General features: G+C 37.7%; 1 protein-coding gene across 4 annotated transcripts in view; it reads right to left on the bottom strand.

Moving 5' to 3' along the window:
- Positions 1-24,206, bottom strand: part of MACROD2 (MACRO domain containing 2) — a 2,135,582-nt gene that overhangs the window by 89,971 nt on the left and 2,021,405 nt on the right. For all 4 annotated transcript variants that reach the window (XM_011962618.1, XM_011962604.1, XM_011962612.1 and 1 more), the window contains one exon: positions 6,043-6,120. In XM_011962618.1, coding sequence (XP_011818008.1) covers positions 6,043-6,120 — 78 coding nt within the window. The remainder of the gene's footprint in view (positions 1-6,042; positions 6,121-24,206) is intronic.

Below are 24,206 nucleotides of genomic sequence, written 5' to 3'. Positions count from 1 at the left end.
AACATATTGTCAGAATCCATAACATGGTAGGATTTTTAGTTTTTGAGCCGTATTTATGGAGTCAGGCTAATGTGTAACTCCTCCTACTGCCAGCCATCATCTAGTTTTACAACAACCTCTGCCATTGATGCTTCCTTTCTTTCCTCCTTTCTTGATTCCCTTCCTCATTTCCTGTCTTTCTTTCTTCCTCTTTTAGCCAATTTTATAAAATTACAACATACATATAGAAAAGCACACAAAAATATAGATATCTCAATTAAATAACCAAATACAAATACAAAAACTATACATTTTTATGATAACCATCTAGCCAGGCAGCTCCCTCATGGCCCCCTCCCAGGCAGTATCTCCTCTCCAATCAGCAAAGTTTAATCAAAACCCTATCATAGTGATTATTACCTAGGTCTTCTTTATTGTTTTATTACCTAAACAAGCCTTTCTAAATGTTAATTTTTTTCCTGCTTTTTGAACTTGATATATATGAGATTATATAATAAACAATATATGCTTTCATACCTTCTCTGGTTTAATATTACATTTGTGAGATTCATCATGTTTTTGCATGTCATTGTAGTTTCTAGTTTCCAGTGAGACCTTTTATTTATCTTCATTTTTTTTTCTTTTTTGACAGAGTCTTGCTCTGTCACTCAGGGTGGACTGCAGTGGTGCTGTCTCAGCTCAGGAGGCTCATTGCAACCTCCACCTCCCGGATTCAAGCGATTCTCCTGACTCAGCCTCCTGAGTAGCTGGGATTACAGGCACCTGTCACCATGCTTTGCAAATTTTTGTATTTTTAGTAGAGATGCGGTTTCACCATGTTGGTCAGGCTGGTCTCAAACTCCTGACCTCAAGTGATCTGCCCACCTCAACCTCCCAAAGTGCTGGGATTACAGGCCTGAGTCACTGTGACTGGCCTGATTTATCTTTATCTTTGTCCTCTGTCTATAACTTGTAATTTTCCTCTGCTTGTTTTTGCGATTTTTCTCTTTGTTGCTGGTGTCAAATAAATTGATTATGATGCGCTTAGGTGTAATTTTCATTACGTTTCTTACGCTTTGGGGTCATAGAACTTCTTGCATATGTGGGCTCATAATTTCATCACATTGACACATTTTTAATCACCTTTACTTCAAATATTTTTTCTGTCCCTTCCTCCCACATTCACCCTCAGAGATTCACATTCATGTACATTGTAATTACAACTACCCTTCAAGATGTCTCATAGCTCATGGATGCTCTTTTTTCCCTTAGTCACTTACTCTATTTGGATGGCTTCTATTGCTACATGTTCAAATTCTTTAATCTTTTCTTCTATAGTATCTAATCTGCCACTGTTCCCATCAAGTATAATTTTTAATTCAGGCACTGTGTTTTGAATTCCTTGAAATTCAATTTGGACCATCCTGGCTAACCCGGTGAAACCCCGTCTCTACTAAAAAAGAATACAAAAAATTAGCCGGGCGAGGTGGCGGGCACCTGTAGTCCCAGCTACTGGGGAGGCTGAGGCAGGAGAATGGCGTAAACCCGGGAGGCGGAGCTTGCAGTGAGCTGAGATCCGGCCACTGCACTCCAGCCTGGGTGACAGAGCGAGACCCCGTCTCAAAAATAAATAAATAAATAAATAAATTCAATTTGGATCTTTCTATAACTTATTTGTCTCGAATTAACATGGTCAGTCCTAATTTTAACTTCGTAAGTACATGGAATACAGTTATAACAACTTTTAACATGCCCTTTCATATTAACTCTATCATCTGCATCACTTATGAGTTGAGTTCCATTTATGGACTTTTCCTGTGCATCATACTTTCCTGCTTCCTGTCAAGAACTATGAAGACTCTGAGATTCTACCCTGCTTGAGCCACAACTCCATGGACGCTGACAGAAGACAAAGACTTGTGGATCAAAGATAAAGAACAGTTTATTATTCAGAGAAATCACAGTAACCAGAGTATTAGTGTCTGTTCTCTGAGTCCTGATTCCCACATGGTGCCATAGGTGGACCAGCCGATTCCTGCACACTCAGTGGGTGATATCATAGGGGAGGAATCTTGAACTTAGAGAATGTATTAGTCTATTTTCATGCTGCTATGAAGAAATACCCAAGATTGGGTAATTTATAAAGAAAAGAGGTTTAATGGACTCACAGTTCCACATGGCTGGGGAGGCCTCATAATCATAGTGGAAGGCAAGGGAGGTGCAACTGCATGTCTTACATGGTGGCAGGCAAGAGAGTGTGTGAAGGGAAACTCCCCTTTATAAAACTATCATATCTCGTGAGGCTTCTTCACTATCATGAGAACAGCATGGGGAAGCCCACCCCTGTGATTTAGTTACCTCCCACAGGGTCCCTCCCACAACACGTGTGGATTATGGGAGCTACAATTCAAGATGAGATTTGGGTGGGGAGACAACCAAACCATATTAGAGAATCTCAAGACTCTCTGAACCTTTTAAAATGCACAATAAGTATGTATGCTCTTTAATTTGAAGAGAAACATGATCCTTTTCAAAGACACAAGCAGTGCCTCTGCTCACAAAATATGCAGAAATATGAAAGATGCATGGAGAGTTGTCTTGCAATACTTCTTTGCATGCCTGGTAATTTTGTTGATTTTACTTTGTTGGGTATGAGATATATTTATAAGTTTTATAAATATTTTTGAGCGTCATTCTAAAATGCAGTTAAGTTACTCAAGAGATATTCTGATCCTCTCAAGTCTCACTTTTAAGCTCTACTGCGGAGGACAGAAGAAGCAGTTAGTCTATTGCCTGTTTTGCTCCACTACTAAGGCACAAACCTTCCAAGTTTTTTATGAATGTTTAGGCTTTCCAGCCTGGCTGGTGGGAACAGGCACTTCTTCTAGCCCTGCGTAAGCTCCAGGTATCACTCTCTCAGATCTTTTTTAGTGTTCCTACCCAGTTGAAGACTGAGGGGTTCCTTCTGTAGACCTCTGAGCATTCCCTCTGTGGAGCTCTCTTCTCTGTAGAATGCTACCTTGCAAACATTAGCTACCTTGGCCTCCCAGGACTCTCCCCTCTGTCTCCTCAATGTGGAGAGTTTGCTGGGCTCCCCCTGGGTTCCTCCTCTCTGCACCACAGCCTGGAAACTCTCCAGGCAACCAGCTGGGCAATTACAGGGCTCACCTCATTTCCTGACTCTCAGGGGCCACTGAGACACAGTTTCAACACTAATTGGTACTTTTACTCTTCATGTTAATGGAAAAACATTTGAACACTTAAAATTAATTTACCTCATTCCAATAAATGCCATTATTGTGGTATATTTTAATGTTATGCATATCTTAACTCCATAAGACATTACTGTCAGTATTGATTTATACCATCAATATTTATCTAGACTTATCCAATAATTACCATTTACCTTGCTCTTAATTCCTTCCTTTATCTTTGGCCTTCTGTTTGGGATTAATAGCTTTCTACTTGCAGAACACCAGAATTCTCTGGTGATGAACTCCGCCTTTCTTTTTGGTCCAAAACGTCCTTCATTTACCTTTATTTTTGAAACATACTATTCCCCTGGGTTTAGAATTCTTGGTTCACAGCTATTTTGTTGTATTATCTTCTTATTTTCATTATCCATATTGAAAAGTCAGCTATCAGTCCAAGTGCTTGAAGATAGTTTTTAAATGTTTTGTTTCTCTTTGGTTTTCAGGAATTTTACTATGATGGGTCTTGTTGTGGATTTATTTATTTATATTATTTATAATATCTATATTTCTGTATATTATTTATTTATTTACTACGATGGTCCTGGTTGTGGATTTATTTATTTATATTATTTATAATATCTATATTTCTGTATATTATTTATTTATTTACTACGATGGTCCTGGTTGTGGATTTATTTATTTATATTTATTCTGTTTGCAGTTCAAAGGGCTTTTGAAACATTTGGCTCTGGGGTCCTTCATCAATGTGGGAAATTTCTCACCACATTCTTCAACTATTGCTTCTGCCCAATTGTCTCCCTCCATCCTGTCTGGGACTCCAACTGTACTTGTGATAGACTTTGTCATAAGATCCTTAATATCTTTTTCCCTTTCTTTAGTGTTTGCCATCCTTTTTTCCCCTACTATTTTTAATTTTGGGTACATTCTGACCTAACTTCTAGTTCAGGAATCTTCTTTTAGCTGTGTCTAATATGTTGGTCAATCATAAATTCATTCATTGAATTCTTAATTTCAGTTACAGCATCATTTACTTCTAGACTCTTTCATTGCAAAATTTATTTTGTTTTGAATTCCTAGTTTTCAGCTAAAATTTCCAATCTTATCTTTATCTCCTTATACATACTCAGCATAATTATCTTATACTTTGTGTTTATAACTCTAATATTTTCAGCTCATATGAACTTACTTCTCTTGCCTTGTTGTTTTGTTTTTCATGTTATCCTTTTTCCCTCGTTTTTTGGGGTATTTTTTATGTGTGTGCAGGACATTATATTTTGCAAATTATTTATATAAATGATTTGAAGCCTATAACACTCTTTTTCACTCCTGGTAAATATTTTACATTTGCTTTTCTTAGATGCCTGAGGGGACTAGCAATCTGGGCTGGTCTTAACTTAATGTGAGGATTGAGATGATTTGAAGCTGGGCAGCAGTCCAAGGCCAATCTACTGCTCATTCATTCTTCCTGCTAGGATACATATCTTTGGGGTTTCAACCCCAAAACAGAGAGTTTATCAGGGGCCATAGCCTTTTTCAGCAACGGAGCTCCAGACACCTTCTGTAGAATCAGCAAATGCCCTAAGGTAAAAAGGGTTTCAAATTCTGGGCTAACATATCTGGAGATTCATTGCTTCCCAGAACTTAGCTTTACAGTTCTTCAGTATCTCATTAGCTCACTGATGCCTTTAAATAGTCTCTCTCTCTCCATATGTATATGTATAATATATAATATATAAATATATGTATTTTTGTTAGTTGTCTTCAGTAGGAGAAATGGTCTAAGTTAGACTTTCATTATTGAACGCTAGTCTCTCCTTTTTCCCATTTTCAAACAACACATACTATAAATTTCAAAGTTAAAGACATATATTTAGGTAAAACATTTTGATCCTAATTTTAAATAGTTATTTCAAAATTATTTGATAGAACATAATTATTTCAACATTTTCATACATTTAATTAGTCTCTTACCATATAGTCCCTTTCAAATGTGCCTTCCTCAGTCTTGAGTTTTATCTTCCTTTCTATATTTATTGTTTTTGCTCAGGCCTTCTGTTAGTTTATTCAGAAAGGATAACTGGGTGGCATATTTTCTTAATCTTTGTATTCCTGAGAAAATATTGCTCTGACTTCATGTATAAATAATAACTTCATTAAATATGGAAACTGTGCCCTTTAGAGCTCTGGAAACTGTGACTCCATTTTCTTCTAGCTTTTAGGGTTGTGGAAGAAGAAAGTTAAGGCTAATCTGATTCTGGTGGTTTTAATTACTACCTGATTTTGACTATGCTTAAAAAGCCTTTATCATTTATCTTCAGAAATTCCATGAAGCTATGCAGATGTCTGTTCTGAGTTTTTCCTTTGCCTATAAATATAATGTGTACTTCATGTTTTGGGTGGAAGAACTGGTTTACATCAGGAAATTTTTTTCTGTTATTTTTCTAAAGATTGTTTCATTTCTGTTTGTTCTATATTCCCTTCTTAATATCCCAAGAATATGTGGATTTAATCCCCTGCATTTATTCTCCATGTTTTTCAATGAAATATTTATTCTTATTGTTATAACACATTCATCTCAGTGTTTGCAAACCCAGTGCTTATAGAATTCAGGCAAGTAACAATAAACAAAATAAATGAAGTCAGCCTAGCACAAAAGTAATGAGTGATGAGGATTCTGGAAAGCAAAAGTGTCATCTAAAGATGGCAGCTACTGATCAACTGGTATTCAGTGCTAATAGAGTGTTACTGCAATTCAATATTTTTCCAGAAAAATTCAAGTCTCTGGGTTTTTTTTTTCCTATTTCACAGCAGAAGAAAAGAAAAGCTAATAAAGGATTTCACAACTTACCATTGGGATGATCTTGGTCACACACAGAATGATCTGTCACTTCGCCGCCTTTTGTAATATTGTCATCCTTTGCAGAATCTAACAACAACCAAGCAAAACCTTTGGTCAGCATTTTTAAATTGGAAATAGAGCAGCTTTCAGCACTAACATGATAGACTTATGTTTGAGGAAAAATAGAATTTATTACTTTAAAAAATAACCACAAATACATATGTTTGCCAAGAAATAGGCGCTCCCCCCCCCGCCCGCCCCGCCCCCATACTATGTGAGATATCTGCTCAAAGCTTACAAAGGCAGAGATATAGCTAGCTGGGATATCTTTTTAAAACAAATAAGAAAATAAAAGCAATCTTTTTGCATCAGGGAAAGTCTTAGAACTGTAGGAAAGGATGTAAAAGGAAGGCAAAATAGAGAAGATTAAAGGACTATCTAATTTTAATGTTCTTAATGCTTCCATTACTGTGGTTGCTCACATATGGGAGTCTTGAGTCCTTGAAAAAGTCAGATACAGAGCCTTGAAATCCAGTGGTAATTAAGTTCATCTTCCTCGGGAACCATAACGGTAGAACAATAGCATGGAGGGAATGCAGACCTTCTGGTCTCTGCAAGGTCATTCCCTCCCTTGTTTAGCACATTTAAACATGGAATCATTGTACACTTATTATTATTAGTTTTTTGTTATAGGATATGGTTACAGGAAAAAAACATGGCTAAAAGGATTCCGTGACTATGGGCTATTGCAAAACTACAAAGGGCTCCTTGCTGAATATTTAGGTCTCCCTGGAGGCTGTTTAAAAAAGCATTGGAATGATCCTGTGAATGGATCAACAGGAAGACAGCAAGTAGGTCTCTCATTCATTTTCCAAACATTTAATAATGGCCAAGTATATGCCAGACACTTTTTTAAGAAAGAATCTCTGTTACCCAGGCTGGATGCAGTGCTGCAACTGTAGCTCAGCGCAACCTCAAACTTCTGGCTGAAGTGATCCTCCTGTTCCAGCCTCTGTAGTAGCTAAGACCATAGGCATAGGCCACCATGCCCACTTAGTTTTCTAATTTTTTGTATAGGCAGGATTTTGTAATTTTGCCCAAACCAGTCTTGAACTCCTGGCCTCAAAGGATCCTCCTGCCTCATCCTCCGAAAGTGCTGGGATTATAGGTGTGAGCCATCACACCTCACTGTACTTGATGTTGGGGAGCCAACAGAAAACAAAACACCAAATCTGTGCCTTCATGGAGCTTATAGTCTAGTAGATATTTTTCATGCTGCTGAAAGGAAAGCAATCCAAAGATATCTAAAAGTCATAAGCTAATCTTGTAAGCATGTGGCCATGGAGAAAGCTGGGGGTGGTACACCAACACCTTGATTACTTACAAATGGATTCTCTACTGAATTTGTGTCTCTTGGTTGAGTTTTAACTCCCTAATAGAGCTGAATCAGATGGAGTCTAAAACAAACTATTCTTTGTTTGTTTCCTTTTCCTCCCTCCCTCTGTCTCTCTCCACTCATTTCCTCTCAAAATTAGGAGACAGATTTAAACAACATGGTTTGGAATATTATGAGAAAGTTTGTTTCTTGAACCTGCCACAAGCAACATTTGATGGACAAGTGAAAAACCTGGGTAGTTAACATATGATTCAAATTTAATAACCAGTGAAGCAAGTATTAATATATACCCGAAGTGTGTGGCTTTAATTAACTGCAAATAATTCCCCCAAGGCAAATGTTTAATTATCTGCACTGCTTCTTATTTCTTTCTGAGACTGACAATAAGTCTAAAAGTCCAAATTTGGAAGCAAAACTGAGCACAGACACATTTGCCAAACTGTTATCTAACTCATGTCAAATTGTTTTAAACCAGCTCCCATTAAAAAATCCTCTTTTAATTTTGGAGCTAAGATGTCAATTGAAAAAAAATTTTTGAATATTTTTCTCACATGAACACTAAAAATATACAATGATTTAAAAAGGTATTATATAGATCAGGCTAAATTTTAAATTTGAAAGTGTTTTAGTTTTAGTTGTTTATTAAAAATGATATTATTTGATATTTCGTGTTGTACAACATTACTTTCTCTCAACATCAATGTTATAGAATTATCCAAGACTTTGTATTTAGTTAAAATTTATTCATTTACACTGAACAATAATTCATTGTTGTTAATCATGTTACACAAACATTATGATTCTGCACCAAATATTACATAAGACATGTCTCTTCAATGGTGATTTACATTGAGTTTACAAGTTTATGATCTAATGAGTCACATAAGATGAGTGAAAGCATTTGAAAAATTACTCACCAGACTGTATCTGTTTTATCACCAAAATCTATGTCTTTAGCAAATAAATTATCTTTGTAATTTCAATATTCTTGGGGAGTTGCTTCAACATTATTAAGGCATCTTCTGATATGTTTCTATATAATGCATTTCATTGCATCCAAGATACCATCAGTTGTTCTTTGCACTATTATTTTATGTAGTATAACACATTATCAGTTCTAAGACAAGTCCTGACTTTAGAAATAAAATATATGAAAGAATATGCATTTTAGAAAAATGCAGTTTTAGTATATTTGATGTGTGCACACAAATATACATGTCTGTATGTGATGACAAGGATTTCATATCAGCATGACCCACCACCAAACCCACAAGCTCACTGTCATGTATGTGAGACTTTTCTCCAGAAATGGTTCTACCTCCACACACATCAATAAAGTGGGAGGAAAAGTACTATATAACCTCATGACAATATTCACAAATAAGCAGGTACCTATGGAAGATGGTTTCCACCAAAGTTACTTTATTTATAGGGATCTCAGAATTTCTAGTCTCACAACCTTTAGCAGGCCTAGATTTGATTCTGTATCTTTTATATCATGGATCTCATTACATTAGGTTTAGTTGTAGGTTTGAAGTGGCAGTGCAGCTTTTCTGCTCAGGGGGTGATGAAAGCTGCACTGGATATGTACATGAAATCCTTACTCATAATGATGGAGAAAGAAAATATACATATTCATGATGTGAATGTTTGTGTCCCCCTAAAATTCCTAAGCTGAAATTCTAACTGCCAAGGTGATAGCATTAGGGGGTGGGGCCTTAGGAAGGTGATTAGATTATAAAAGTGGAGCCTTCATGAATGAGATTAGTACCTTCATGAAAAAGATTTAAAAAGGTCCCAGAGAGTCCCCTTACCCTTTCCACTATGTGAGGACACAGTTAGAAGGCACCGTCTAATAACCAGAAAGTGAGTTCTCACCAGATACCGAATCTGCTGGTGCCTTGACCTTTGACTTCCCAGTCTCGAGAACTGTAAGAAATGAATTGCTGTTGCCTATAAGCCACTCAGTTAATGGTATTTTGTTGTAGGAGCCTGGACTAAGACACCAGTGTATATGGCCACTAAAATAACTTATTATTTCTATGTAAGTTCTGTAAACTACACTGAAAAATGTAGTTGCATATACTAAACGCTTGCAGCCCCTTGGATTTGTATTTTACTTGATTCTAAAAATTATCATTTGGTAATGTTCAAAAACGTGTAAAATAGTTATCACCTAATTCTGAGATTCAGTCAATGTTATTTTAATAACAGAGAACCGGAATTAAATTTATATGTAGCTTCTGACTTTCAAAATCTTTAAGGTCAATGTCATATTTAAAGAATTTTTTCAAATGCAAATATTAAATCAAATATTCAAGCCAAAGGGCTGTAGATAGATGTGCTTTTAAGATTAACAAGAATAAAAAAGAAACACTTTCATAAATTAAAAAAGAAAAAGCCCTCACTTAGAAAGTTGAAAAGGTTTAAAGGAATATTTAAAATAGATTAAAATAAAATGAAAAACCTCAGAAAACAGAAATTCCAAAAAGTAGGTCACTTTCAATGCAGTTAATTACACATATCTACACGGAATATTACATGTATGGATTTAAACTGTGGTGAAAGATGATGAAACTATTGAATTTTTAACAAAAATGTCTTAACGGTAAGTCAAAATAAATACTATCTCTATCTAAGATGTCCCTTTAGAACAAAAGTTCTTAACCCTTGGGGATCCCTGGGTATGCTCTATGTGTCTACAAATCCTTTTGAAAAGATATGCAAAATGTGTGTATATGTTTGTATTTCTGGGAGAAGATAGCATCCACCATATTAGCTCTATGAACCCACCAAGGTTAAAAATAATTTAAAATGTGTACCTCAATGCCAGTGATACTGCCATTTTACAAAAGATTTTCCAGACCATTTTTGAGAAATTAGCTACTGAGCTTAATTCCTGCTCCATGAATTAATCAATGATGGCGAATCTTGAATTCTTAAAGTAGATGTGATTTGAGAAAATAGCCAACAAATATAGAGATGTGTTAAATAAATGAGAGGGACAATCCAACTGGCAAAAAACCATGTTGCATCAAAATTAGAGGTGATTATAAAGCATAAAACTGACTGCATGATTAACTGTCTTTGAAGATAACTATTTAAGCTGCGTGGTCTAAAAAATGCACCGAGTAAGAGAGGAAGCCCCTGACTATTGTTCAGAGTGATGATAGGAGGTCATTTTGGTATAGAAGTTCTAATGGGTCTGAACAAAAAAAAGAATGCTATACACAAAAACCTACACATAAAATAGTCTTTCTCTGTAATGCATAAATGTCTACACATGAGTACCAGAGCTTGATGCAAAAATTGCACAGAAATACCATCACCTGGATTTTCTTTGATTCTTGTTAACTGATTTGATTATACCATGCAAAACATTTATCCTGGCCTGCTCGTTAGAATCTTTGGCTTATTATGTGAAGCAATTAGGACAAAGTAATTTTTCCTGCATCTGAACCAGGTGCTTTTCTAAATAAACGAGTCTCTCCAGTCGATAATGTTCTTACTGAAACTTTGCGGCGGCTATTCTTTTATATAGGAAAAAACTATCCTGCAACACATTCCCAGACTATTCTGATGCTGATGATCTGAACTGGGCTTGGTCCCAGTGAAGCTGGATAAACAAGGCTGAACTATATTTACCTGAAAAGTAACAGGGCCCATAGACAGGACATTGCTCCGGGCATCAGGAGACCCAAATGAGCTGTAGTTGGTCATTTGTCTTCATTATGGTCTCATTAACCTCCATTAAAAGGTGACCAATCATTCCCAGAGTTACGGAATTCAGGGACAGGTTGATAATCCTTATCTGAAATGCTTGGGCCCAGAAGGGCTTCAGATTTTGGGGATCATCACCCTGTGCTAACAGTCTTTGCGACATGGCTAGGAAAACTACCATAATGCATAACTAATTTTATTTCTATTACAAAACACACATTTCAAACAATAAACTTGTGTGAAACAGCTCATTCTTACACTGAAGGTGATATTCTTCTGCCAGTTGTTATTGAAAATACGAGCAAATGAGAGATTGAATCATGGGGTTGTGATTCACAATTTAGAGCTACAAGCTTCATAACTGTAGGGAAATTCATGCAATTTACATAAACTCAGTTTCTGCACCTAGGAACTAAAGGTGTTGAGCTGGATAATCTCTCTAAGATACCGTACAAAGCTAATCTGATTTGCTCAAATTACCTCTTTGTTCCAGCAACACTTCTTTGTAAATGTTCCCACTCTTCCCTCATTATCCACTTACCTGAGTTGGACAATTCTCACTGAGATTTTTACCATGTACTTACAAAACAAAGGTTGATAGTGGGGGAAGCACTAAGGTGTGCACCAGTGTCACCCTGGCCGTATTTAAGTCAGTGACTCAACAAAGAATCATCACAATGGAAAACAGAACAGCTGGATATGAAGCCGGTTTGGACCATGATGGAAAAAGAAATGCTTAATTACCCTTTCAATCAAGTTAATTTTTCCCATTTGGCAATGTAAACAAAGGCAAATCTGCTCTTATTTTCAGTTGTCTGTGACTTGGTTGTTTCAGTATCCTTGACCTCCATCCTTCTGATTTTATTCTGATCTTGCCTCCCTCTCTCTTACTAAGCCTCACATCACAGGCTCTCTTGATAACATTAAAAAATAAAATCTTACAAGGCCATGAGTGTGAAAAGTATCTATGGTTCTAAAAGTAAATGGGCTGGGAATTCTGTTAAAACATTCATCTATAAATCTGGGAGAGTACAATTGTTTTATTTACACCTTGGCTTAGTTTGATCTGACAATGAAAGGTCATGGTGACTGTACTACTGAAAGAACCTTCTTAGGAAAAATGATAAAGGCTTTTGTGGCCTTAACTCTAAGCTGACAGCCTGGCATCGGGTCACTGCTTCTGAGTTATTTTATTTTATGGAGAAGTTGAGGCAGGAGATAGAATTTCTCTCCAGATTCATAAATGCAGCAACTTCTGGGCTCAGATTGCTTTTAGCCAGACACTTGGAAAGCGTGGCTGAGTGTTGCTGCTGAGATCCAAGAATTTCAAGGACTGAGTCATAACCTACCTTGTTGGCTCAGAACTTGTCTTTTTTTCCAAACATAAAGGCACATGTTTGGAGAGTGAGACAAGCATTTGGGTCATTTGTGGGAGATACTATGTTGAGCTTCAAAGACCTGTATGACTTCTCCCGAACATCAATTTATTCCTCTCTAGAAGGATCCACAAACCCATCTGAGTGAGAAAGAACTGAGACTCAATCAGGGGCCCCATTCCCACAGGTGCTTACTTTTTCTGTTTTTTTTTTTTTTTCTTTCTTCAATTGTCTCCATGCCATTGAAAATAATTCTGAAATATGGGTGGCTGCGGAGTGGCTCATCGTGTGGATCCCACATGCTATTTTACAATCGTTTATATTACTGGACATTCTAATGAAATCCAATCTGGGGACTTTCTAAAACATTATCAATTGTTGTAGTAAAGGTTCAAAAGTTGGATTCACTCTTCTCCTTCTCTTACTCCTTCCCAACTGTCTCCACCTCTGAGATCTAGAGAGGCTAGATCTTTCTAGAGCTAGAGTAGTGAGAACAAAAACAGCCCATGCAAGCTAAGCCTTGTAGCCAACATGTTCTTCCCACCTCCCTGTGGACTACCCCTGAGGTTGGAGCCGATGGTGCCAGTACAGACGGCATTCTTGTCCTGGATGTACCAGAAGTTCCCAGGAATTAATGCCCAGCTCTGGACCCCCCAAAGATTTGGGAGATAAATACCCCAGTTTCCTCACCCTTCATGGAGACATTTCTGAATGCACTCTATACATCTCTTAAAGGAACGGAGCCTCGGTTTTCCTTAGCAGTAACTTGATCATTAATATCCCCTAGGGGCTGTCCTCCCTTCCCTGTATCACTTCCTCACACCTCACCTGTACTTCCTGAGAACACCTCCCAAATAAAAAGTGGGTGCACCTTTTGCACCCACAACCCTGTCTCCAGATTTGCTTTTGGGGATCCGAAACTTAGAAAACCAAGACAGTCTGTCTCCTACCACTTAGTAGCAAATATGAGAACACTCATCCTATTCTCCTGACTTCTAGCCTGCTGCTCTCTCACTCCATGCTGTCTTTAATTATGGTGTGTTAGGGGAAGTTTCTGCCACCTAATTAGTGCAAGTTGGGAAAAAGGGTTACCATGTTTTGTACTATATGACCCTAGTAGCTGGGTCACAGATGACTGGTGAGTAATGGGCCCTAAGCAGACACCTCTTGCTTGGCCAACGGACACTAAGGTGGCCTGACATGAGAGCTCCACACACCAGGAGAGAATTAATATTCACTTAACTGTGAAAGGAATTGATCAGCTCTTTGAGTGGATGGCTGCTAGAGCAGTTGTTGAGTCTCTAGAGGAACTGATGGAATGGCTGTTGCCTCCCGGGTGATCAAGTTCATGCGGCTGATGAAATGGTTTCCTCATTCTCTGAATTTCCTGCCAACCAAGCAACCTCAGTGTGTATTACTTTTGTATACCCTGAAATAGTCTAACTCACTGTGTGATTCTTACAAGTTCATTATCTAACTTTAAAGTGTATATGTACTTTAAAGATTTCTAAAGTGTTTTTTTTTTTAACAAATAATACTTTAAGAAGTTTGGACTGGGCGCAGTGGCTCATGCCTGTAACCCCAGCACTTTGGGAGGCTGAGGAGGGCAGATCACGAAGTCAGGAGTTCAAGACCAGCCTGGTCAATATAGTGAAACTCTGCCTTTACTAAAAATATAAAAAAATTAGCCAGGTTTGGTGAAGGGCGCCTGTAGTCCCAGCTACTTGGGAGGCTGAGACAGGAGAATCACTTGAACCCAGGAGGCAGAGGTTGCAGTGAGCCAAGATCATGCCACTGCACTCTAGCCTGGGTTGACACAGCGAGAGTCCGTCTCAAAAACAAAGAAAAACAAACAAACAAAAAACAAATATTACTTTAAGAAATTTGGCATTATTTTAGATCCATTTGTAAAAACCTTTTTAGTCATTTCAAACTGTACAGTACTCATGAAACTTGTACATAGGCTGAAAGGCATTACGCCAATGAACTTACAGAAAATTAAAGACGAAACAGCCTGGTCATACAAAGTAAAACAGGTTCAGTAAATTTCATTTTCAAACATCACCCTGATGGTAGAAAAAAAACCAGGTGACATCTGGTATTACAGGAAATAGGGTGTACAGAGGTATTTGTATGATGTGAACAATGTTTTGTCTCACAAACTAAGAAAAATGTGTTAAAACAAAATACTATAAATGACTTACAAGAAACTTGAGAAGAATAAGATTAAATTAAAAGTGTTATTTTCAATTTATAGAAGGATTTTATTTTAATCCGCTACTGTTTCAGAGTAGGCTTAACTATGAGTTCTAGAAATTATTATAATAGATTTTCCTAATACAATGATTATATCGTCAGCTTGGCCTGCCATAACAAAGTACCATAGCCTGAGTGGCTTAACCAACATTTATTCCTCACAGTTCTGGAGGTTGGAAATCTAAGATCAAGGTGCTGGCCAGTTCATTTTCCAGCGAAGGCTCTCTTGCTGGTTTGCAGATGGCCACCTTCTGGCCACGGTCCTGCATAGCCTTTCCTCTGTGTGTGTGCCTGCTTTTTAGAAGGACACTAATTCCATCGTAGGGACCCCACCCTCATAACCTCATCTAGCCTCAACTACTTTCCCAAATGTCCTATCCCCAAATACCATCACATTGGAGGTTAGGACTTCAACATATGAATTTGTTGGCGGTGGAGGGACAAACACGAAGTCCATAGCACTGACATATACATTTGTGCACATGGATACTTGGATGGTTTATTTCCCTTTGAATGTTAGCCATTCAAGTCAGTATACCTGCTGCATATCAGAAGAAACCCTCAACATAGATTTGGAAATGGGATTTTACCTAAGTCCAAGGTTCTCGTTCTCCATTTCAATTCTCTGGTATCACATTTTCATTTGATCCTTAAAATACACCACATTGTCAGTGTTTGTATAGCAAGGATAAAGCAGTCATGAGGGAATCTGAAGTGATATTCAAAACATTTAATAACTGGTATAGATGTTGCCTAATCAGAATGCACATGTCCACAGCGGTGGGGCAAGGCCCTGGAGCCCTGCTGGTGTTCTAGGATGGCAGGGAGGTGGTGGGAAGGGTCACTTGCGAGGAGAGGTGTTAAGTCACTGTTTGCCAAACACTATGTAAATATTTCAGTATTTTAAAAACACTTACAGCAGGATTAGAATGTACTGGCAGAATATCAGTTCTCAGTATAGCAGAGAAATATATTGATGAATTTTCCAAATGTAATGAGAGTATTTCATTAACTGTAAGTCTCTGATGTTCTCATATTGATGAAAAGAATAAGAAGTAGCTTTCCCTAGGAGTCTATAATCTAAGTATTGAATAATCCTCAAACACATATTTGTGATAACCTCTTATTTTGTGGTCCTTATCTGATAAAGCACCACTGCAAATAGAACCAGCAAAAACTTTGGTATAGTCCTTCTGTGTGGAACACCACATCTTTTTAGGCCAGCATCACATCCCCTGCCTCTCTGGCACACCCACACCACCCCACTGCTCCCTACATCACTGCAGAGGAAAACTCACGCAATCAGATCAGGCCAACCACGTTGGTAGGTGAAGCTGATGGCCACCATGCTGGGAGATATAAGGGGACCAGAGAAGGCCATCTGTTTCTTGACCCCTCACACTTCCCAGAGGAGCCTCCCTTCCTTGGAGACTTGAAACTTGTTCTGCCTTTTGGGACATTTTTAAAAAATGCAAAGCTCCTTGGAAGGATCCCACTTGTGACATTTGGAGTAATGACTTAACTAGTTGCTAAAGATTAGTCCAAAGTCAGCTGAGAACAGGAGAGGATGGCATTGAGCAGGGACCAAGAGGAAGGGAAGGACCTTAATTAAAGAGAGGCCATGAGAGAGCATCAAGGTTATGTATGTTTATGCTCCAACCCAGAGACATATGAAGTGGATCACTCTAAGGTAAACCTCTATTTGTTATTTAGGAGAAACACTGTGAGACTGCCAATTAAAGTGCATGGTATTTACATTACTAAAAATTTTCCTAAAAGTTGCATTCATAATTTTTGTAAAAAATGCAAATTCTTAACTTTCTGTTGAATATAAATATACCTATAGTACAAAATTCATAAGTGTGCATGCCGCTTGATGAATTATCACAAAACGAATACTCCTGCATAATCCGGACCAGGTCAAGAAATAGAACATGTCTACCATTTTCCTCCTTTCTACCCCTTCTCCTCCTTTCCAGCCACTACCCTCACTCTAATCATCACCACTCCAACTCCCAACAGCATCTATAAGTTGTGCCTGTTTGGGGACTTGACATAAATTGAATTACACATAATCTGTTCTTTTCCGTGTCTTCTTGCTTTTGCACAACATTACGTTTGTGAAATTCATTCATATTTTTGCACGTGAAAGTGGATTTTAATTGCACTCTGAAGGCTGGCCACATCAGTAGATTCTATGGTAAATCTTTTTTGAAGAGTAAAAATAGTATTTTTTTCTTTTTCAAACATAAAACATTCACTGCTCTCCTATACTCTATCTTCAACTTATGATTTCGTTACTACAGCCATTCTTAAACATCAGTGTGCATTAGGAGTCGGATCCCCGGAAGGGCTTGTTAGCATACAGACTATGGGGCCCCAACTCCAGAGCTTCAGTTCCTGAAGGTCTGGGGTAGGGACTGAGAATTTGCATGTCTAACAAGTTCCCAGATGACACCCCTGCTGCTGTTCCAGGGAACACTCTTTGAGAGACATTGCCTTAACATATACTGAATTTGTATCTATCTGCATGCATTTCTTTTCTGTGTCTAAGTCATCTTTCATTTAAAGTAGGATTTTTGGAGAAGCATCCTCACATGGACTGCCCATGGGTTTTTCGCTGCAGAGACAGCAGCCTCTAACATGTGATGAGGAAGGATGCACAGCTCTATGAGTGACAGAATCTGGGAGCTCCCCGTCAATATGTGGAGATATAAGAGACATTTTCAAAGCATCTCTCCTTCACATTAGATTTATTGGGTCTTACTGTTAAAAATCTGAAACTCTTTGGTTGGCATGCATTCAGAAGAAGAACAAAAACAACAACAACAAACGAACCTGTGGAATCAAGAAAGGCTCCGGTCATATCATTACTGATTGCATCAAACCCTGCAGGCAAGAACTCCTTAAGAACAAAGCTTAAAGACTAAAAGTAATAGACAGTCTCTCCAACACATTCTCCTCAAGCTAAATCCAGACACTGTCCAATCCATTAGCCACCAGCCACATGTGGCTAGTGAGTATTTGTGATGTTGTGAGTCTGAATGACACATGCTGTAAGTGTAAAATACACACTGAGTTTCACAGACTTACCTCATACACATACAAAGAATGTAAAATATTGCATCAATAACTTATTTTTAGTTTTTTTTCTTCAACTTTTATTATAAGTCCTGGGGTACATGTGCAGTATGTGCAGGTTTGTTACATAGGTAAACATGTGTCATGGTGGTTTGCTGCACAGATCAGCCTATCACCCTGGTATTAAGCCCAACATCCATTAGCTATTCTTCCTGATGCATGTATCAATAATTTTTACGTTGACTACATTTTGAAAATATTATATATGGATATAATGGTTAAATAAAATGTATAATTAAAATTATTTTCCTTGTTTTTTTTCTTAGTGTGCCTTTTGGAAAATTTAAAACTACATATGTACTTCTCATTTGTGGTTCACATTTATTTCTACTGGACAGTGCTGTTCTAGATAATTTAAAATTAGCCTGATTTATACAAATAGTTAAATACATGTTTATTTGAAGGGCAGAATTAGGAAGATGGAAAATTATAGCTTGCCAAAGGATCATCCATTAGAAACTAGGAAATCTAATTTGGCTTATAGTGAAGTATTTGCAAATGGTGACAGAAATGACTGGGAAGAAGCCCTAACTAGAGATTGTTCTGAGAAGTAATGGGAGGATGAAAGAGAATGGTACATTTGTAACAGCTACCCAAACTACCTTACACCGAACAATACCCAATGGTTGAAAATTTTTGCTTTCTGTTGATTGGACCTAAATTTCTTAGTCTGATATTCAGAGTCCTCCATAATCAGGGCTGTATGTCAGCAAGAAATTAATGAGTGGGTGATGGATCCATCATTTAAGTCAATTGGGTTTATTCATTGTACCTAAAATAGGTCTTCTGATGTCCTTCTTCTTTTTCCCAACTAGAATCGCTTCCATTGGCACACCCTTCACATCCCAGCCCAAATCTCATATTCTCAACCCACATTTCACAGACAACTCCAAGTAGAGATGCTCCTCAATCCTAAGCTCCTTAGTATGTTTCAGTGTAAGACTTTTTTGATACTTATCATGATCTGTCTGGCTTTCTGTGCTGCCCTGCATCCTAGTTATATGGCCTCAGGTCAGCTGTTATTGCTCTGTACTTCACTTTCCTCCTTTGTAAAGTGGGATGGTAATTGTATTTATATCATAGACGAGAGTGGAAGGCATGAAAACATGTGCAGTTCTTAGAATAGAAACTGATGTATAATAAGGATTTGATAAATATTAGCTGCTAACATTATGTTGCTGATATTAGCTATGCAGCACATGTTTGTGTATCTCATATTTCCATCGAGATTATAAATTCCTTGAAAGGCAAGAACAATAATATTTTCTTTTTAATATTGCATAATGTCTTAAAAAAGTTAGGACCCAATAAATATCTGTTGATGGCCATAAGAAATGTCAATAAATTTTAATTGGTACCTCTGTAGGCCATACTGTGTACTAATCACAGGGATAAAATGATGGACAACATAAATACTGTCTCTCCACTCATGAAACCTAAATTATAGTAGGGGAAGATGGATAGGAGGAAAAGATGCAAAGAACAACAGAAGAAGATTTACATAGTTAGAGACGGCAGTGAGTGTTATAAAGCAACACACAGGGGCTGAGATGGAAGTTTAGTGGAGGTGGCTTTACCAAAAAGATGACCAGAGAAAGCTGCGTTGAGGCAGAAGCACAATGAGAGGAGCGGGAGAAGTGTGAGCTGAGACTGGAGAGACAGGGAAAGTCTGCAATGGAAAAGTGCAACTAACAGCTATGGTGAGCTATTTGCATTTTACTTGGAGGGAAACCTGAGGGTGCTATGGGCATTCAAGGAGTGTGCTGTGATCTGTTTACTTTGCTTTGTCTGGTAATAGTGGTAGACGTTTTACCCAACTTAAGAAATGAAATTATCTTTAAGTGTAATGTATTAATATGAACATGACCTTTGACTTATATAAAGGTTAGCTAATTTATATAGGGTTCAAACATAAACACTTAATCTTGGGCTCATTAAAGCCAGCTATCTGTTTAACACGTGAATGTGTGAACTCCAAAAACATAATTAGTTATCTGCCACTAGAAAAAACAGTGAGCAAATTCATGAATCAGGGTTCTGCCTGGACCTCCATTGTGACATATTCTCAGTTATTAGTTTAGGTAAAGACCCTGTTGCTTCATAACAGGTGTCAGTTTTGAGGGAACGACTCTAAATATGATTTTGGAATAAGAAAGGATGTAAATAATGAAAACATAATAAAAATTATAGAGTGAGTCTGCTATAAAACACAGAGCACGCAGAAATCAAAACATACTATCATTTAGTTCTAGGCATCACTGACTTTAAAAACAGCAGACAACTCGAAACATACTATTTTCCTTGAAAACAGAAACGATTTTACAAAGCCAAGTATTTATCATTCACTTTTTTCCTTGCTGAATTAGCAGACATTCAAAAAAGCCTTAACTTATGTGTATGTGTGTTTCCTTTTTCAGCTAAATTTTTAAATGAAATAAGTTTAAATGAAATACATTTATATGTATTGATGTTTCAATACATATAATACAGACTGATCACATTGGGGTAATTAGCATATCCATCATCTGGAAGATTTATCATTTCTTTGTGTTGGGAACATTCAATATACTCCTTCTGGCTATTGAAAACTATAAGGTAGATTATTGTTAACTACATTCATCCTATGATGCTGTAGAATGCTAGAATTTATTTTTCTGATCTAGCTGTAATTTCATATCCTTTTAACAAATCTCTTTCTATTCCTGCCACTTCCCCCTACCCTTTTCAGCCTCTAGTATCCTATTCTACTTTTTACTTCTACAAGATCAACCTCTTTTAGCTTCTGCCTGTGAGTGAAAACATGCGGTGTTTAATTTTCTTTTCCTGACTTATTTCCCTTAACATCATGTCCTCCAGTTCTATGCATGAAAGCCACGAATGACAGGCTTTCTTTTTCATGGCTGAATAATAATCCATTGTGTGTTTATCATGAGCAGACTCATAAGGAAAATAAACCTTCACAGAAAAGGGAGTTTTCGAAAAGTCTCTTCTCAAATCTATTCTTTTGAGATCAGACTAGATCGGGCGCATTCAGGGTGGCGTGGTGGTAGACGCAAATCTATTATTTAGCCTTCAACTTGTGTGGCTTCAGGCATGTTACCCAACCTAAGTCTTGGTTGGCTAAAATTAGAGAAAATTAGGGAAATACTAACAACATCATCCATCTCTGGAAGATACTGGGCAGCTGTTCAACCAACGTGTTCCCCCAGAGTCTGAAGTAATCTGTTGACTCCATCTTGAGAGAAGACGCCGGGAAAGAATCTGGGAGGGGCTCTGACCACGGACAATAATGTGGAGAAGAGGGAGATGGATGTGAGGAAGGGTAAGCTTGAGCTGGATGCTTGCTGGTGTTGACTTGCTTCTCCTCCTCCTGATGCTGGTATATATCAGTGTTAGGTGATAAATCAAGTAGTTGGATATCCAAGTCTTCTATACTAGTCTACACCAGGATTCTGCTAGGAAGAAAGCTGCAGGAAGCAGGAGGCTGGAAGTCAGAAGCAGGATGCAGAAAGCTGCAGGACTGATTTAAAAAAAAAAAAAAAAGGTTTCTAATTTTCCTGAAACCATGAAGGAAGATTCAGGGAAACCCAGAGCCTGGTACTTGGAGTGGTCTCAAGGCTTTAACCATCTACCCTGAGGAAGAGGTTGAAAGAAATATTTGTCTCATTACATATTAGTCTGTTTTCATGCTGTTGATAAAGACATACCCAAGACTGGAAAGAAAAACAGGATTAATGGACTTACAGTTCCACATGACTGGGGAAGCCTCACAATCACGGCAGAAGGCAAGGAGGAGCAAGTGACATCTTACGTGGATGGTGGCAGGCAAAGAGAGAGCTTATGCAGGGAAACTCCCCCGTATAATACCATCAGATCTTGTGAGACTTACTCACTATGGCCAGGACAGCATGGGAAAGACCTGCCCCCATAATTCAATTACGTCTCACCGGGTCCCTCCCACAACATGGGGGAACCTAAGATGAGATTTGGATGGGGGTGTAGCCAAATCATATCACATTAGGTGTTTAGGATAGAATTCAGTGAATATTTAGTAATTGATTCTGCCTCATTCCGTGTTTAAGATAGATGTGGCTGGCACAGAAAACATTTTTGGGTGGTTTAGGTAATTTGAAACAGTGTAATGGGTTTACATGCTTTTTGAAAACCTTAGATCTTTATGAGATCTTAATGAGTCAGGCTGGGAGTAATGTCACCTTGCACATATTTGTGTTGGTTCTCAAAACAGGGTATGTGTGCATGCATGCACTTGCATGTTGTTTTGAGCACACATATATGTTTATGTGAGTGTCACGGTCCCTTATGCCTGAGGAAAATAATCTGTTTTTGCCTTTCCATTCTAATTTGACACATCTGGTGCAAAATATCAGGGCTAATTCCAAAATGAAATAGGAAGACAATCTTCTCATTAAATGCCATCAATGCTTAAACCTTGTCTTTGTACTTGATTAAAAAATGTTCCAGTCTTTGCCACTAGCTAGCCAATTATTCCTTTTTTCTTATTAAGGAATGCAGCAGTTGAGACATCTTCCCCTGTGCTCCTTCTCTCTCTCTCTCTCTCTCTCTCTGTGTGTGTGTGTGTGTGTGTGTGTGTGTGTGTGTGTGTGTCAAGATAAATATATCCTCCTAGGAACAGTGGCAGAATAGCTGACAACAAACGTCATTAGAAAAGAGTCAGGGCAAAACATCCCTGCTTGTGAAAACCTATTGTCAAAAACTAAGATAGGCTACATCTCTTTCTGAAATTTGAGAGAATGTTTTTCCAATACCACTCCATAACTACAAATTCAAGAAGGCCAGACCCTATTTTTAAAAGGTACTTTACCGTTGCCTGTTTTGTATTATAACAAAGGGTATGATTTCTTGAAATCAGAACTGTGTTCTTGAGTTCTTCCAGATTAGATGTGGAATGGTTTCCCAAACTGTGTTTTGTATGATTTTTAAAAAGTTCTACCAACAAAAAGGGGGTAGCAAGCAAACAAAATTTCAAAAAAATCACATTTAGTCAATTACTGTGGGAAATGCCCCATACTTCCATCTCCCCTGAGCGTTTCAATTCATGTTAGCATGGTGAAGCCTCTGAGTTCTGTATTATGGAAAATCGACTTAACTTTGCCTAATTTCGTAGTTTCCAAAATGTTTTGACTGACTGCTGAGCTCATTTATCAAAGAACACTTATTAACATCATCAAAGATACTATAAAATTTTAAACATGGGGATATCTGAGCAAGAGCCCCACCGTGTTGCTTATAGATCTGAATTCACTTCAGAAGAAGTACCTTTCTCCAGCATTTTTGCCCAGTAAAAATACAATGATGTGCCATTCTACATGAACTATTATCATAATATCTGTTTTTCAGTAGCCACCTCTTTGTTTAGTTGTTGTTTTTGTCTTTTTTGACAGGGTTAAAAAAGCAGGTCCACTTTATTTACAATGATCAGTTGGTGACACATGGATCTTTGAGCTTTCTGTGGCCTTGTGGAGACACCTGGGCAGAGGCCACTCCTGTTAGGTTAATACACCCTCCTTCCTCATCCTGCTGTAAGAGTCGGGCTGCTGTCAGAATCCACCTGCTCTGAGTACAGTCCTATCTATTTAGTGTCAAAAATACATAACTTCAAAATTAACTCTGGAAATACTTTAAGAGTAACTCTTAAAGAACAGTATTTATTTTTAAATTCAAATATTAATGTGTATTTGAGTCCAATGCACATTAAAGTTTGAGAATTACTGAGTTACTCTAGATGATATTTCATAGAAAAATAGACTACACTTAACTAGCAAATGTTTTGTGTTTAATCAGATTGGTTAGACATGCCACCTTTTGTGGAAATAATCTAAAGAGTTACTCCAAATATTATTTTTATACTAATTAACAAGAAGTGACAGGGTCAGAAAAATACATACTCTAAAAATAGTACACTTTGGGGAGTCAAAGTTAAACACTTAAAAATGTGAGTCAGAGATATTATGATTTTAATTTGTAGACAGAAAAGACTTCATGCATTTTTGGTTGGGTAAGTATACATCTTGGGTTTCTCTAGTACCAGTGAATCAGGTCAATTCTGGTATTATTATTATTATTATTATTATTTTTTTGGGATGGAGTCTCGCTCTGTCGCCCAGGCTGGAGTGCAGTGGCACGATCTCTGCTCACTGCAAGCTCCGCAGCCTCCCGGGTTCACACCATTCTCCTGCCTCAGCCTCCCGAGAAGCTGGGACTACAGGTGCCCGCCACCACGCCCGGCTAATTTTTTTTTTTTT

This window comes from Colobus angolensis, unplaced genomic scaffold, assembly GCF_000951035.1.
Source record: "Colobus angolensis palliatus isolate OR3802 unplaced genomic scaffold, Cang.pa_1.0 Scaffold117, whole genome shotgun sequence".
In the NCBI taxonomy this organism is placed as follows: Eukaryota; Metazoa; Chordata; class Mammalia; order Primates; family Cercopithecidae; genus Colobus; species Colobus angolensis.
The sequence above is the reverse complement of the archived record's forward strand: the minus strand, read 5'-3'. Positions and strand labels throughout refer to the sequence as shown.